This window comes from Oncorhynchus tshawytscha, linkage group LG01, assembly GCF_018296145.1.
Source record: "Oncorhynchus tshawytscha isolate Ot180627B linkage group LG01, Otsh_v2.0, whole genome shotgun sequence".
Taxonomy (NCBI): domain Eukaryota; kingdom Metazoa; phylum Chordata; class Actinopteri; order Salmoniformes; family Salmonidae; genus Oncorhynchus; species Oncorhynchus tshawytscha.
The window spans coordinates 45,225,020-45,242,975 of NC_056429.1; the positions used below are offsets into that span (position 1 = coordinate 45,225,020).

Sequence of the window (17,956 nt, forward strand, 5' to 3'; positions counted from 1 at the left end):
ATATGGGCATGCTGGTATTGACTGAAACTTGTATCTCTGCGGACATTCTGGACTTTGATATACATATTGAGGGTTATAATGTGTTCAGAGCTGACAGACAGGTAGAGGTAGTGGAGTGGCCATACTTATTAAAAAATATTTTCTCTGTCTCTTTACTGAAATCCATTTCCCTTGCCCAAAAATGTGAGCTACTGTCTATAAGCCTTTGTCTGGTGAAAAATGTATTCATATCTGTTATAGGGGTCCCGTCCTCCCTCGGCTAACCTTTGTGAACCTGAGGAGTTACCTAGTTCAACTGGTGTCAAGACAGTGACCATTGCCCAGTTGTTTATGTGAGAGATGTGAGAATACAAAACTAAGACTTGTGTCATCACAAAGAGGACCTTAAAAAGTTTCAGTGAACAGGCTTTTTTACATGATCTTTATATTGTTGACCTTGATTGTATTTCAGCTATCCCTGAACCTAATTTAGCTTTGATCCTTTTTGCAGAATATTTACTATTGTGGATAATCATGCTACTGTCACAACTCCTACCGAAGGTGACTCCCCCTCCTGTTCGGGTGGCGCTCGGCGGTCGTCGTCACTGGCCTACTAGCTGCCACTGATCCCTTTTCACCCTTTTCTGTTTATTAGTTGCACCTGTGTTTAGTTTAGGATAATTGGTTGGGCTTTATTTACCAGCCGGCCTGCCTGCTGGTTTCGCGGGTTTGTTTTCAGTGTGCATGTTGTACACGGCTGTAGGTCACAGTTGTCCGTGTATTTTGTATTTTGCTGGACTGTTTAAGTTCCCCGTGTTTGGGGCATTTGTTTGGGTTGGCGTCGTTTCACCGTTGTGGTGCAAATAAAGTAGAGCTACCCTGAACTCTCTGCTTCCTGCACCTGACTTCCTCCTCCACTTGTCACGTTCTGACCTTTATTTCTGTTGTTTTGTCATTATTTAGTATGGTCAGGGCGTGAGTTGGGGTGGGCAGTCTATGTTTGTTTTTCTATGATTTTGGGATTTCTATGTTTCGGTCTAGTATGGTTCTCAATCAGAGCCAGGTGTCATTAGTTGTCTCTGATTGAGAATCATACTTTGGTAGCCTCGGTTTCACTGTTTGTTTGTGGGTGATTGTCTACGTTAGTTGCTTGTGTCAGCACAGTTCTCATTATAGCTTCACAGTCATTATTCGTTTATTGTTTTGTATAGTTTGTATTCAGTGTTCAATGCTTTCTTTAATTAAAAAATCATCAGGAACACATACCCCGCTGCATTTTGGTCCACTTCATACGACGATCGTGACAGAATCACCCACCAACCAAGGACCAAGCGACGTGGTAAACAGACGTAGCAGCAAAAGCAGCAGCAGGAGAAGCAACAGGTGCAGCACGAGAAGCAGCAGGAGCAACAGCAGCAGCAATGGGAGAGGCAGCACTATTTGGAGAAGTGGACTTGGGAGGAGATCCTGGACGGGAAAGGACCCTGGGCAGAGCCAGGGGAATATTGCCGCTCGAGAGCCGAGCTGGAGGCAGCGAAAGCAGAGAGGCGGCATTATGAGGAGCTGCCACGGCAGAGCGGGTGGAAGCCCGAGAGGCAGCACCAAAAATGTATTGGGCTCTGGCGCCTCTGGACTGAGGGGCTCTGGCGCCTCTGGACTGAGGGGCTCTGGCGCCTCTGGACTGAGGGGCAGTTCGGGACTGAGGGGCAGCTCGGGACTGAGGGGCAGCTCGGGACTGAGGGGCAGCTCGGGACTGAGGGGCAGCTCGGGACTGAGGGGCTCTGGCTCCTCTGGCTCCTCTGGACTGAGGGACGGAAGCTCTGGTGGCTCCAGAGCCCCTCAGTCCAGAGGCGCCAGAGCCCCTCAGTCCAGAGGCGCCAGAGCCCCTCAGTCCAGAGGCGCCAGAGCTCCTCAGTCCAGAGGCGACAGAGCCCCTCAGTCCAGAGGCGACAGAGCCCCTCAGTCCAGAGGCGACAGAGCTCCTCCGTCCAGCGCTGCCAGAGCTTCCGCCCCTCAGTCCAGAGGCGCCAGAGCCCCTCAGTCCAGAGGCGCCAGAGCTCCTCTGTCCAGCGCTGCCGGAGCCTTCCTCCTCTCCAGCGTTGCCGGAGTCTCCAGTCTGCCCTGCCCCTCAGTCCCGAGCTGCCCCTCAGTCCCGAGCTGCCCCTCAGTCCAGTGGGGCCATTTAGCAGGGTCGCCGTGTTTAGGAGGCCACGGAGGCGGACGATGAGGCGGAGAAAGACTGTGGTGAAGTGGGGTCCACGTCCCGCCCCAGAGCCGCCACCGCGGACAGACGCCCACCCAGACCCTCCCCTATAGGTTAAGGTTTTGCGGCCGGAGTCTGCACCTTTGGGGGGGGGTGTACTGTCACGTTCTGACCTTTAGTTCTGTTGTTTTGTCATTATTTAGTATGGTCAGGGCGTGAGTTGGGGTGGGCAGTCTATGTTTGTTTTTCTATGATTTGGGGATTTCTATGTTTCGGCCTAGTATTGTTCTCAATCAGAGGCAGGTGTCATTAGTTGTCTCTGATTGAGAATCATACTTAGGTAGCCTGGGTTTCACTGTTTGTTTGTGGGTGATTGTCTATGTTAGTTGCTTGTGTCAGAACAGTTCTCATTATAGCTTCACGGTCGTTATTCGTTTATTGTTTTGTATAGTTTGTATTCAGTGTTCAGTGCTTTCTTTAATTAAAAAATCATCATGAACACATACCACGCTGCATTTTGGTCCGCTTCATACGACGATCGTGACACCACTATACCCCGGGCGTTAAAGAATCCCGCACCATTAAAGAATGGAGTTAGCGGGGAGCAGCTGCTAAACCCCTCTCATCGATGGAGGAACATGTCCTCCACCATACCACCGTCCTCCATCGGATCGGATCCGCGATGGACCAGATGATGGAGAGAATGGACCGATGGGAGAGGAGTGATCTCTTCTCTCCACCTTCGGTTCCTCCAGCTCTGGATCCCCCTTCTCCTCCCTCGCCATCCGGCTCCAGCGCTCTCCGACTTGCACTCCCGAGGGACTATCATGGAGCGGCGGCGGGGTGTCAGGGGTTTTTGTCTTGATTTTTTCCCCCTCTTCCCAGCATAATGCGCTTCAGTTGCAGCTGGGAACTTTATGGATCGCGGACTCGCCATCAAGCTGGGTGTTCCGCTCGTGCCGATAGATTCTCCCTTCCACGTGCACTCCCTAGACAGCCGGCCGTTAGGGTCAGGGTTGGTCAGGGAGGCCACGGTTCCACTGGACATGGTGACGCAGGGGAATCATAGGGAGCGAATTAGTCTGTTCATTATCGATTCGCCTACATTTCCAGTGGTGCTGGGGATTCCCTGGCTGGCTAGTCACTATCCTAAGATTTCGTGGTTCCACGGTGCGCATCCCCCCTGAATATTCCGATTTGGCAATCGCTTTCAGTAAGAAGAGAGCGACTAAATACCACCTCATCGACAGGGGAATTGTGCGATAAATCTCTAGGTAAACACTGCGCTTCCCAAGAGTCACGTGTACCCATTGTCCCAGGAGGAGACGTTGGCTATGGAGACATATGTCACGGAATCTCTGGGGCAGGGCTACATTCGGCCTTCCATCTCACCCGTCTCCTCGAGTTTCTTTTTTTGTGAAGAAAAAGGAGGGAGCTCTCCGTCCGTGCATTGATTATAGAGGTCTAAATGCCATCACAGTGGGGTTTAGTTACCCACTACCTCTCATCCATACGGCGGTGGAATCATTTCACGGAGCACAGTTTTTCACAAAACTGGATCTCAGGAGCGCGGATAGTCTGGTGCGTATTCGGGATGGAGACGAGTGGAAAACCGTGTTTAGTACCATGTCGGGCCACTATATATACCTTGTCATGCCGTTTGGGTTATAGAATGCTCCAGCCGTCTTTCAATCCTTTGTAGACGAGATTCTCAGGGACCTGCACGGGCATGGCGTGGTTGTCTATATCGATGATATTTTGATCTATTCCGCCACCCGCGCCGCGCATGTGTCTCTGGTACGCAAGGTGCTTGGTAGACTGCTGGAGCATGACCTATACGTCAAGGCTGAGAAGTGTGTTCTCCAAACGCCCCCGGGCGTTACAGCTACAGTAAAAAAAAGGGTTAAAGGTAGATTGAATGCCTGGTACATTCCAAAATTATTATTATTATAGAAGTCATTCATAATAGGGATAATAGAGATGATGCTTGGGCCAAGGCCAGGAACAGAGGCTTAGGTCCGGAATGGCAAGCTTTTAAGCAACCGAGGAATCATTGTGTATCATTTTGGAAAACTGTCAAATCCCTAAAGAGATCTTCTTCCTTCTGTCTGCCACAACAAATTAATTTAGACACTGGCCTCATTACAGAAAAAATGTCATCAGTGATGCATTTAATCACCATTTTATTTCAGCGGGCTCTCTTTGAAAGAACTTTTAATCCTATTCACAATGATATTAGGCTGAATGCTGATAGGGGAAACTTGCTGAATGATCAGAGAAATTATAGTCAAAGCTTTTCTTTTAGGCTATTTACAAAAAAAAGTCCTGGATGCTTTGCTAGCAATAGACAACAATACATCCATAGGGGGTAACCACTTGGATCCCGGGCTGCTTAAGTGTGCAGCGCCCATCATTGTTGGCTCAATAACCTAAAATGTTTTATTAAACATTATCAAGAAAGACAGTATTCCAAAAGTATGGAAATCAGCTCTTGTGCTACCACTCCATAGTGGTGGAGATAGTAGTGATCTTAATAATTATCTCCCCTTTTCAAGGCTTCCTTGTCTAGCTAAGATTCTAGAATCCTTGGCAAATGTACAACTTTGCTCCTTTTTTCCTAATAAATGTATTTTGAATGTAAACCAATCAGGGTTGAGGACTGGGCATAACACTATTAAAGCATCCCCACTCCGCTATGCAATCTGGTTTCAGAGCTGGTCATGGGTGTACCTCAGCCACGCTCAAGGTCCTAAACGATATCATAACCGCCATCGATAAGAGACATTACTGTGCAGCGGTATTCATCGACCTGGCTAAGGCTTTCGACTCTGTCAATCACAACATTCTTATTGGCAGACTCAACAGCCTTGGTTTCTCAAATGACTGCCTTACTTGGTTCACCAACTACTTCTCTGATAGAGTTCGGTGTGACAAATCGGAGGGCTTGTTGTCCAGACCTCTGGCAGTCTCTATGGGGGTGCCACAGGGTTCAATTCTAGGGCCGACTCTCTTCTCTGTATACATCAATGATGTCGGACTTGCTGCTGGTGATTCTTTGGTCCATCTCTACACAGACGACAACATTCTGTATACCTTTGGCCCCTCTTTGGACACTGTGTTAATTAACCTCCAGACGAGCTTCAATGCCATACAACTCTCCTTCCGTGGCCTCCAACTGCTCTTAAATGCAAGTTAAACCAAATGCATGCTTTTCAACCGATCGCTGCCCGCACAGCTTCACTACTCTGGACGGTTCTGACTTAGAATATGTGGACAACTACAAATACCTAGGTGTCTGGTTAGACTGTAAACTCTCCTTCCAGACTCGCATTAAACATCTCAAATCCAAAATTAAATCTAGAATCGGCTTCCTATTTCGCAACAAAGCATCCTTCACTCATGCTGCCAAACACACCCTCGTAAAACTGACCATCCTACCGATCCTCGACTTCGGCGATGTCATTTACAAAATAGCCTCCAACACTCTACTCAACAAATTGGATGCAGTCTATCAGATAAATAGAGAAAAATAACTAATGTAATATTTAAAGAAAAATGAAGGTTGTAGTACACATAACTTGTTGGATAAAACAACACGTGATTCTCCAGATAATTTTCATTAAAGAACTGACTTAGATGGACATTGACCTGTGAAGGGCTAAATGGCAGTGGGGCAGGTTAACCTAACCTACGGGTGTATGTGGCCACCTCAGAACTAGTGATAACCAACTCAACAGTCTTTATTATGAGCACATACTGATCTCAACTTATGTAACATTAGTTAATTATATATTTTGTGATGATTGTTTTTGTCGATAGAGCATTTCTTTAAAGGGCGGACTGGGACTGTTGTTCCTCACATCACACTGGCCATGAGAGCAGTAGTACTTGCACTGACTCTAGCCCTTGTGGGTAAGTACAGTTTTTCTGTCTTATTCTAGTGCAGATATTATAACTAACTTCATGTAAATATAACTAAGTTATGTAAATATTGAAATGTACAATTCTGTATCTATGACATTTTTTGAAAAACATTCAGTAACATATTGTGACAATTATTTTTGTTTTATCTTGTAGCGAGTCAATCTGTTAACTTTGGTAAGTACATATTATTTTTATGGATTTTTACTTATGTTTATTAGGTAGTTTCACTTCTGCATTTTTTTCTAGTTGAATAAATTAAATAAAACCAGTTCTCAGATCACAAGATCATCAAATATGTTTTGATTGTTATTACAGCCCCTGATTTTGCTGCCAGTAAGACCTATGTGTACAAGTATGAGGCACTGCTCCTGGGTGGTCTGCCTGAGGAGGGTCTGGCTAGAGCTGGAGTAAAAGTAATCAGCAAAGTTCATATCAGTGCAGTTGCAGAGAATACCTACTTGCTGAAGGTATTTATTATACATGAAGTTCCCACACAAACAATATCCTAATGTGATGTCCATTACATTGACTAATACATCAATTGATATCTTCTTGTAGCTTGTGAACCCTGAGATCTTTGAGTACAGTGGTGTGTGGCCCAACGATCCTTTCGTCCCAGCTGCAAAACTCACTTCAGCCCTGGCTGCTCAGTTCTCGATTCCCATCAAGTTTGAGTATGCCAAGGGTGTTGTGGGTAAGGTATTTGCCCCCACTGCTGTCTATGAAACAGTGCTGAATGTCCATAGAGGTATCCTGAACATTCTTCAGCTCAACATCAAGAAGACACAAAACGTCTATGAGTTGCAGGAGGTAAAACTTGTATATGTTCATATGTAGATGCAAAACATGTTTCAGTAAGCAATGTTTGAGTTCCTCACTCATGCTCTCTTTTGTGTTAGGCTGGAGCTCAGGGAGTGTGCAAGACCCACTATGTGATCAGGGAACATGCCAGGCCAGAGCGCATCCATTTGACCAAGAGCAAGGATCTCAATAACTGCCAGCAGAGAATCATGAAGGACTTTGGTCTGGCTTACACAGAGAAGTGTGTAGAGTGCCGGCAGGTATGAGCATAAGTATCTATTTTGGGGGTTGGAAAAACATAACCAGAAACACTTCACATGACAATACAACTCTGTGTTTTGTCTAAACAGAGAGGGGAGGCCCTGATGGGAGCTGCCACTTACAACTACCTCATGAAGCCCGCTGACAATGGTGCTCTGATCTTGGAGGCCACTGTTACTGAGCTCCATCAGTTCACACCATTCAATGAGATGTCAGGAGCTGCCCAAATGGAAGCAAAGTATGTTGACTGATTTGTGGTACAAAAGGAAAACATTTTCATTTTATTAAGCTTATAGGTTTAAAAGTTTCCCATGAACTACCTTTCACAGACAAATGTTGACTTTCGTTGAGATCAAGAAGGATCCAATTATTGTCCCTGATAATAACTATGTTCACCGTGGATCCATCCAGTATGAGTTTGCCACTGAGATTCTCCAGATGCCCATTCAGCTCCTTAAGATCAGCAACGCACGTGCTCAGGTACAGTGACTCAATGACTCTATCTATTATTTGATACATAAGCCTGACAATATGTAAAGCCACAGATAACAAAGGTTAAATACAAACACTTCATTATAATTGTTTAGGCTGTGAAGATCCTGAATCATCTGGTCACATACAACACGGCACAGGTCCATGAAGATGCTCCTCTTAAGTTTCTGCAGTTTATTCAGCTCCTGCGCGTGGCAAGCTCTGAGACTATTAATGCCATCTGGGCTGAGTTCAAGGCCAAACCAGCTTACAGGTAAAAAAAAATCTTGCTCAATTGCTCAAACAAAGACACAATGACAGAAAAACATTTTTTTTTCAGACACTGGATCCTGGATGCTGTCCCCTCCATCGGAAGATCAGTGGCTGTGAGATTCATCAAGGAGAAGTTTTTGGCTGGTGACATCACTATTTTTGAGGCTGCTCAGGCTCTGGTTGCCGCTGTGCATATGGTGGCTGCTGATCTGGAGACTGTCAAGCTTGTTGAAGTAAGTAAACCTTTAAATGATGTTTAAGCATTCTTATAGATTTCCTCATTAAGATTACTAAAAATTGTAGCAAGGTGGATGGTTAACACCACTACCTTCAAACATATGTGACCCAGAGCCTCGATTCAGTTTTATGTAGCAACATTTGGTGTTTTTATTATTTAAAGTAGAGACTCAGATCTACAAAACGGTATATCATACACGGTTGAGGAACAATGTGAAAGTAATTCTGCTTTGAAAGTTGGTCAACTTGTAACCTAACTTTTGAGAAAATGTCCCTTGAATTTTTCCCTACACCTACTGGAGACCTTCTGCGTTTAAACCTATTTGGCATCGTTCACACCCTCTAAAGCCCTAGCCCCACCCATCTCTTTAAGGATTCACATGTGAGACCATGAGCTAAACAGAGTGAGTAAGGTAGTGTAGTAAACAACCAAACATTTCAAGACTAAAAGTGGTGAAAGTAGTAGCCTAAAATAGTGAAAACTCCAGTTAAAAATGCACTTTATCTAGTCCTTGGCCTATATCCTAATCTGACTTTGAAAGTGTCCGGATAAAAATATTTTATAATTATTTTATAATTATACATTATGTTTACCCAGACACTTGTCCAAAACTGATGGGTCATGTGAAATAAATTATATAACCACCCCCAGCCACATCTTGCTAAGTGGATGGTTACTATTGTCTAGACATGTACACATGTTCATGAAATACAATCGATGGCCGTAATCAGCAATTACAAGTTGCTTTCTGAGATACAAATAATATTACTACATAGATCATACACGTGCCGTTAGCTAGCAAGCCAGCAAGCTAACATTTGCTAGCTAGCTAACAGTACGCTTGAACTTGCAATGAAAATGACTTTCTGACAAAATCTGAAAATTGTAATATCTGAGAATGTAGCTACACTCTTACCAGCATACATGGATGAACACTTCATGGCAGTGTGTCTTTTCTGTTTGTTTTGTAGCAAGCTACAGCTTGTTGGGCCCGTTGTTGTGTCAAGTCACTTCGGTTCACACTGACTGTGTGAAAGAAAGTAGTCCATCACAACTTTTTCCCACTAATCTTTGTCGATAGCACATAATAAATTCTGGGCAACAATGTTGTTGAGCGCAGTAGCAACACATTTGCAGATCTCCATGGCTAGCATTATATCTTTCAAAAAAGCCACTGTAACAAGGATTATTGACATATACCAAGCAGCTCATGTATTAGACAGAAGCGTGCTACATAGCAGACCAACACAAACTCATCTCTCGGCATGTCCAGCCCATTCATTAGCCCATTCATTATCTCAGCCAATCATGGCTAGCGGGAAGGTATTTTTCCATGGCTAAACCAACTAGGCTCCTAATTTAACAATTGTATTCATATTTACAGATGGCATACAAGTTTGTTATGAAGGCACATGACAGTTCACATGTTCCAGGAGGCATTTCTGAAAGAATAAACTGCAAATGCATCTCCTGTGAAGTAGTGATGTGCGACATATGCCTAGCTTTTTGAAGCTGGTTACATATGTGCTCGCAACCGTCCAGTTGCGAATCCTGGACCCACTTTACTCCTTCTACACTGTCCTATCTCTTCAATATTTTGTAAGAAATTATATAAAGATGACTCAAAACAATACCTTTTTCACCACCAGAGCCTGGCTTTCAACCACAAGATTCAGACACACCCAGTTCTACGTGAGATCGCCATGCTTGGTTATGGTACCATGGTTTCCAAATACTGTGTTCAATATCCCAACTGCCCCGCTGAACTTGTGAAGGTAAACTGGATGTATTTTCCTATAATCATTTACATTTGAGTCACTTAACAGATAGATGCTCTTACGATAGATAGGTGAGATAGCAACATATCACAATCGTATCAAGTATTTTTTCCCTCAAAAAAGGTTTATCAGCAAAGTCAGTGCTATTGAGATACTCTTCAAAGAGGTAGATGTCATCTCATGTATATGATGATCTACTGATTGAGGTTATTCAAACATATCTACTGTACATGTCTTCCCACAGCCCATCCACGAACTTGCTGTTCAGGCTGTTGCTAATAGCAAATTTGAGGAACTCTCCATGGTTCTTAAAGCTCTGGGTAATGCTGGCCATCCTGCTAGCATTAAACCAATCACAAAGCTCCTGCCCGTGTTTGGAACTGCAGCTGCTGCTCTGCCCCTGAGAGTCCAGGCTGATGCAGTCTTGGCCCTCAGGAACATTGCTAAGAGGGAGCCTAGAATGGTGAGTACAGTCCCTCCATTAAATTTCAAATGACAACATCATCATTCTCATTGGCGAAGTCCATTCAAATCTCTGCATTATTGTTGTGAAATAGGTCCAGGAAGTTGCTGTGCAGTTGTTCATGGACAAGGCTCTCCACCCAGAGCTCCGCATGCTTGCCTGCATTGTTTTGTTTGAGACAAAGCCCCCAATGGGCCTGGTGATTATTTTAGCTAGCATTCTGAAAACAGAGAAAAATCTGCAGGTTGCTAGCTTCACCTACTCTCACATGATGTCCCTGACCAGGAGCACCTCCCCTGACTTTGCCTCAGTGTAAGAGCACTCTTTCACCTTTACATGTCATTACATCTCTCTCAATATCTATGGAATCAGATTTAATAACATAGTTGCTATTCCTTCATTTTAGTGCTGCTGCCTGCAATGTTGCTGTCAAGATGCTCAGCACCAAATTTAGAAGATTGAGCTGCCACTTCAGTCAAGCCATCCACCTGGATGCCTATTCCAGTAAGGTCCTCCTCTTATCTTCCTTGGCTTGCAACGACTGGCCCATTAGCATCATTCACTAAACATCAACAAAATCAATCATTAAACAGTCATTTATCCCCATTTTAAAGATTCCCTGAGGATTGGTGCTGCTGCCAGTGCTTTCTTCATCAACGATGCTGCCACCCTTTTCCCCAGAACTGTCGTGGCCAAAGCTCGCACCTACTTTGCTGGAGCAGCTGCTGATGTTCTTGAGGTAAAGGCGTTTTTTTCAAAGTTCCTTGAAATGATAATGATTGAGAACATTTAAAACACTTTTTAACTGTCCAAGCTTAATGTTTGCCCCTTAGGTTGGAGTGAGAACTGAGGGAATCCAGGAGGCTCTTCTGAAATTACCCCCAGCTCCTGAAAATGCTGACAGGATCACCAAGATGAGGCGTGTCATTAAGGCTGTAAGTATCAACAATCACTACATTACACATTTATCTTAAATTGCTTCAATCCCTGTGGATTTTTAAAATTAAATTGATCAATCAGGTTTGCTTTACTCATCTATCCACAGCTGTCTGACTGGAGGTCCCTAGACACAAGAAAGCCTCTAGCCTCCATATATGTGAAGTTCTTTGGACAGGAAATTGCCTTTGCCAACATCGACAAGTCCATCATCGATCAGGCACTTCAGGTACAACAGATGATATAACTTAATAGTCTCCAAAAGTATTCATAAAACATTCACAGTTGAGGGACAAAACAGCTAAACCTAATAACATCCCACAGCTTGCCAACAGTCCTTCTGCACACGCTTTGGGAAAAAATGCCTTGAAGGCACTGTTGGCTGGAGCAACTTTCCAGTATGTTAAGCCCCTGCTGGCTGCAGAGGTGCGTCGCATCTTCCCCACCGCTGTTGGTTTGCCCATGGAGCTCAGTTACTACGCTGCTGCTGTCGCTAAAGCATACATCAATGGTAACTGTATCATAATAGTTATTGCTTAGTAATTAGTAGTTCTTCACTAGATCTCTGATCTCCCATATGAATGTGCTTTTATCTTTATGTTCATAGTCCGTGCCACTCTGACACCTGCTCTGCCTGAAACCTTCCATGCTGCCCAGCTATTGGAAACAAACATTGAGCTACACGCCGAAGTTAGACCAAGGTAGGTATAAGACCAATATTTTCTGATGACATCATTAATACCACAAATCTTGGTAAATTTAACAAATGTCTCCTCTTCCTGTAGCATTGTCATGCATACATTTGCTGTGATGGGAGTGAACACTGCATTCATCCAGGCTGCTATTATGGCAAGAACTAAGGTCCGCACAATTGTCCCTGCAAAATTTGCAGCACAGCTTGACATCGCTAATGGCAACTTCAAGTTTGAAGCTTTCCCTGTTTCCGCTCCTGAGCATATTGCTGTCGCACAGTAAGGGCAATCTTTTTCTTGGTCAGAAAAGAGGATGTAATAGCTGTTTACATTAAGTTCATATTTTTTTAACATGGCTGCCACACTACAGATTTCTTGAGATCTATGTTCCTTCAAACAGCATTGAGACCTTTGCTGTGGCAAGAAATGTGGAGGATGTCCCAGCCGAGAGAATAACTCCCTTGATTCCTGCCCAAGGAGTAGCAAGAAGCGCACAGCAGTCCAGGGATAAGTTCACATCTATGATTGCAGCCTCTGCTGCCTCTTTTGCTGGAAGTTTGGTGAGTTTGTATGAAATACTTGTTCAAAACTAAATTCCCATAAGCATTGCCAATCAGAAATTATTAACCACAGACCCCAGACATTTGATACATTTTGTGAATTTATATCATTTTTTCAGTCAAGATCTTCCGAGATCATCTCTTCTGATTTGCCATCCAACTTCAAGCCCATCATTAAGGCAATTGTAGTCGGTCTTGAGGAGACAATCTGTGTCGAAAGGCTTGGAGTCAAAGCATGCTTTGAATTTGCCTCAGAGAGTGCTGCCTTCATCAGAAACACTCTTTTCTACAACATGATTGGAAAGCATTCAGTCCTTATTTCTGTGAAACAATGTAAGCATTCATTTGGTAATACGCCAAGTTCAGCATATACATGCAACAATTTGTTTAGCTATTTATAATGCATTCCATTTTTAGCAGCATCTGAACCCGCCATCGAGAGGCTGGAGTTTGAAGTGCAAGTTGGACCCAAGGCTGCAGAAAAGATTATCAAAGTCATCACCATGAACGAAGAGGAGGAAGCTCCCGAGGGAAAAACTGTACTGTTGAAGCTCAAGAAAATTCTGGTGCCTGATCTGAAGAACGGCACCAGAGATTCCTCTAGTTCCAGCAGCTCTAGTTCTAGTAGTTCCCGCCCTAGATCCAAGAAATCAGAGAGCAGCAGCTCTTCCAGCTCCTCCAGCTCCCGCATCTCCGAGGTAAGGCTACTGTTTCTCACAAAACTCTTTGAGTCAGATATTTATGGAGTTGACAAACAAGGCACAGACCTGTTGCAAACATACATAGATGTTAAAAATGTGAAGAGAATTTATTGAATGTAATTGGTATTTTTACCCAAATAGCCTGACGGCCCCGACCAGCCTTACGACCCCAACGACCGCAAATTCAAAAAGAATCACAAGGTACAATATTGAGGAATTTTCATCTACGGTATGGTTGACAAAAATAAACGTTTGTAGAAAAGTATTTCCGTAAATACCCTGATGCTTTGTTTTGCTGTTTGTTTGCAGGACTCTCAAGCCACCTCCAATGTCATCTCCAGAAGCAAGAGCAGTGCCTCTAGCTTCCATGCCATCTACAAGCAGGTGACACTTCACCATCATAACTTGAGTCAAGATTATCACCTCTTTCATTGTGTGCCATTGGGAGAGAGCGCAGAGATGAATTAAGATTTAAAATGTGTTTCTCTTCTCAGGACAAATTCCTTGGCAATAAACTTGCCCCTAAGGTGATCATCCTCTTCCGTTTAGTGAGAGCTGACCATAAGATAGAGGGATACCAGGTTACTGCTTACTTGAACAAAGCTACTTTCAGACTGCAGATCATTATGGCTGCCCTTGATGAGAACGACAACTGGAAACTGTGTGCTGATGGTGTTCTGCTCAGCAAACACAAAGTCACTGTAAGATCAAATATCTTGTAAATGGTGCTACAATATACGTTTTCTGATCGTTTTTTTAAATGTTTAGGTTGTACCATGGGTAGCAATAACATCTAAGGTATACTAAAAAAATGTACACTTTATTTTGTTCTCCTAATTAGGCCAAGATTGCTTGGGGTGCAGAGTGCAAGGATTATAACACCTTTATCACTGCTGAGACTGGTCTTGTTGGTCCAAGCCCTGCAGTTCGTCTGAGGTTGTCTTGGGACAGACTCCCCAAGGTTCCCAAGGCTGTTTGGCGCTATGTTAGGATGTATGGTTACTTATTTGTTATTTACTAGTGATAGCTGAATAATGTTACAGAACAAATCAAGAACAACTTCTGATTTGTGTAACCTTATCTCTTCTAGCGTGTCTGAATTCATCCCTGGGTACATCCCATATTACCTGGCTGACTTGGTTCCAATGCAAAAAGACAAAAATAGTGAGAAACAGATTCAATGCACTGTGGTTGCAACATCTGAAAGGACCCTGGATGTCATTCTGAAAACACCCAAGGTGAGGAACATTGTTTTTCCCACAATAGCATTTTCTGCTGTTTTATTTCTCCAGACTTCTCTTCTTGGTTGACTGTTGAGGATTTGTGTATCTAAATCACAGATGACACTGTATAAACGGGGTGTGAACCTGCCCTGTTCTCTGCCCATTGAGTCTATGACTGATCTTTCTCCCTTTGATGACAACATTGTTAACAAAATCCACTACTTGTTTTCTGAAGTCAACGCAGGTAAGCAGAAACAATAAAAAACTAATAAACAAAACAATGTCACAGTACAACGTTAAAAAAGGCAAGGAAGGTATAAATTAACACTATTGTTTTCCAGTTAAATGTAGCATGGTCAGAGACACATTGACAACATTCAACAACAGGAAGTACCCGGTCAATATGCCTCTCTCCTGCTACCAAGTTTTGGCTCAGGATTGCACCATAGAGCTCAAATTCATGGTTCTGCTGAAGAAGGATCACGCATCTGAAGAAAACCACATCAATGTGAAAATCTCTGACATGTGAGTATTGTTTTAGAAAACAATTGCTTTTACACAAATATATTTCTATCAATAACAATGTATGAAATATTATCTTTGACACTTCCAGTGATGTTGACCTGTACCCTGAGGACAATGATGTGATAGTGAAGGTCAATGGAATGGAAATTTCCAAAGCCAACCTCCCATACGAGGACCCCTCAGGTTTCTCATGCTCCTTCAACCTTATTTATCAACATCACAATAACTAGAATAATCTAATGTACTGCAGTAATAGGATAATAGAAAATGGCCTCATCCATAAACTACAACATTGTTTATTTTCTTGCCTAAGGTTCTATCAAGATCGGTCTGAAGGGTGAAGGTGTGTCTCTCTATGCCAAAAGCCATGGTCTCCAAGAAGTCTACTTTGATAGGAACTCATGGAAGGTGATTGGAATCTTATGTCATAATATCAATAATACTGTATCATTAAATGTATGAATAGCGTATTACTTGTTTAAAGGGCTACCAAAATATAAGCTACAGTTGTTCTAAGTTGTTGTGTGATTTTGGCACTCAGATTAAAGTCGTGGACTGGATGAAGGGACAGACCTGTGGACTCTGTGGAAAGGCTGATGGCGAACACAGACAGGAGTACCGTACACCCAGTGGCCGCCTGACCAAGAGCTCAGTCAGCTTTGCCCATTCCTGGGTGCTTCCTTCTGATAGCTGCCGTGATGCGTCTGGTAAGTCTTAGCCTACCGCTTATGCTGCATTACAAATGTCAGTTCATTTAGTTAACATATTATTGCTGTACCTCTCTATGTCAGAATGTCTCATGAAGCTCGAGTCTGTGAAGCTGGAGAAGCAGGTGATTGTTGATGACAGGGATTCCAAATGCTACTCTGTTGAGCCTGTGCTGCGCTGTCTGCCTGGATGCCTCCCAGTGAGGACCACCCCCATCACCATCGGTTTCCACTGCCTGCCCGTCGGTGAGTCTATAATGGACAACTGTTTTACTGAAGACACCATACTGTTCTGATGTATCCAATAAATACTGATCTGCAGTTCCTAATTTCTTACTTTCTTTCCTATTACAGATTCCAACCTGAACCGCTCTGAAGGTCTGAGCAGCATCTATGAGAAGAGTGTGGACCTGATGGAGAAGGCAGAAGCCCATGTGGCCTGTCGCTGCTCTGAGCAGTGCATTTAGTGCTCTGGTGGAGCAGATACTGTAACTTTTATAACAGAAAATATGTAATTTCACATCACTGAGATGAAACTACAACATTATTGACCACTCAAATTGTAATAAATCCAACTGTGCATTCAAAGATGGTCTCAGGATACATTTTCCACATTTTTCATTTGCAAAAAGAGCCCTCTAATAAGATACATTTAATGGCAATCACTTTTTTTTTTAAATTTAAAAAGACGTCAGTTCCAAAAACACCTTCAGCTTGACAGAGGAGTTATATTGTAAACACATCCAACTTGCTATGACTGTTCAGTATACCAATTCCATTGCACTGCATCTACAACAAATACAATAGCTTAGACCAATATTGTTTTGTTGTCATCACAATCAATTGAAAGGAAAGACAGTTTGTCAATTTCATAAATCAATGTAAAGAACTATATCTCTTTTCACATTTGGTGTTGGTGTATCAGCAACATTTCACTGAATGCACATTCTAAAATGATATTCAATATTAAATTGTTTATGTCTGCAGGGGCAGTATTGAGTAGCTTGGATGAAAAGGTGCCCATACCAAACGGCCTGCTACTCTGTCATAGTTTTTAATATTTGCATAGTATTATTAGCATTGGATAGAAAACACTCTGAAGTTTCTAAAACTGTTTGAATGATGTCTGTGAGTATAACAGAACTCATATTGGCAGGCAAAATCCTGAGTTGAAGTCAAAACAGGAAGTCAGAAATCTGAGCTCAGATTATTGCATGCATTTCTTTTTCCGTTTAAAAAAAAATCTGACCCAGCGGTTGAATTAAGGAGAGGTATATCTATAATTCCATGTGTATAACTATATTATCATCTACATTTATGATGAGTATTTCTGTTGAGTGATGTGGCTATGCAAAATCACTTGATGTTTTTGGAACTAGTGAATCTAACGCGCCAATGTAATTATACTCAGATTTTTAGAAATATATATATGAACTTTATCAAACAAAATGTATTGTGTAACATGAAGTCCTATGAGTGTCATCTGATGAAGATAATTCAAGGTTAGTGATTCATTTTATCTTTATTTCTGGTGTTTGTGAAGGCTATATTTTGCTGGAAAATGTCTGCTTATTGTGGTTTGGTGGAGACCTAACATAATCGTTTGTAGTGCTTTCGCTGAAAAGCCTATTTGAAATCGGACACTTTGGTGGGATTATCAACGAAAATAGATTTAAAATGATATAAGACACATGTATGTTTTAGGAATTGTAATTATGAGATTTCTGTGTTTTGACTTTTGGCGCCCTCTATTTTCACTGGTAGTTGTCATATCGATCCCGGTATCGGGATTGCAACCATAACAGGTTAATTAAGAAAAAACTATGTTGACTATGAAAACAAACACATTACGTTGTCTGACATTCAAATGTATAAAACTACATGACTTTAACAAAAGGTAATACAATAAAAATACTTTTGACATGAAATCTATACAAATGACATCTACAAACAAAAACATTACCTTAAAAACCACACTAACTTGTCACTCAGCAGTCAAAATATTATGGCTCTATCAAAACACAGTCAGGGGCCTTGTCCGTCCAAAAACACTTGGCCTTGCCTCCATGGCAATCCAACTCGATGGATTCTCCATTCACCGAGCGGACAGGACATTGGATTCAGGAAAATTGACAGGGGAGGTGTATGCCTCTTCATCAACAGTAAATGGTGTCCTGACTCTAGCGCAATGGAAGTCTCTACCCATTGCTCACCCGTCTTG

At 42.8% G+C, this 17,956-nt stretch overlaps 1 protein-coding gene across 1 annotated transcript; it reads left to right on the plus strand.

Annotated features, from left to right (window-relative positions):
• The first annotated feature begins 6,054 nt into the window (after positions 1-6,054).
• Positions 6,055-16,223, plus strand: LOC121846514 (vitellogenin-like). Its single transcript, XM_042321835.1, has 34 exons — positions 6,055-6,094; positions 6,260-6,280; positions 6,422-6,573; positions 6,665-6,916; positions 7,006-7,167; positions 7,258-7,406; positions 7,498-7,648; positions 7,756-7,913; positions 7,980-8,145; positions 9,800-9,925; positions 10,173-10,391; positions 10,486-10,703; positions 10,798-10,895; positions 11,006-11,130; positions 11,225-11,326; positions 11,437-11,556; positions 11,652-11,838; positions 11,935-12,028; positions 12,113-12,298; positions 12,420-12,579; positions 12,699-12,912; positions 12,997-13,277; positions 13,422-13,481; positions 13,590-13,664; positions 13,775-13,981; positions 14,122-14,273; positions 14,371-14,518; positions 14,621-14,747; positions 14,845-15,028; positions 15,117-15,211; positions 15,342-15,436; positions 15,570-15,735; positions 15,820-15,981; positions 16,090-16,223. The coding sequence occupies exons 1-34, from the start codon at positions 6,055-6,057 to the stop codon at positions 16,200-16,202; spliced, it is 4,965 nt and encodes a 1,654-aa protein (XP_042177769.1). The 3' UTR covers positions 16,203-16,223.
• The last annotated feature ends 1,733 nt before the right edge of the window (positions 16,224-17,956 follow it).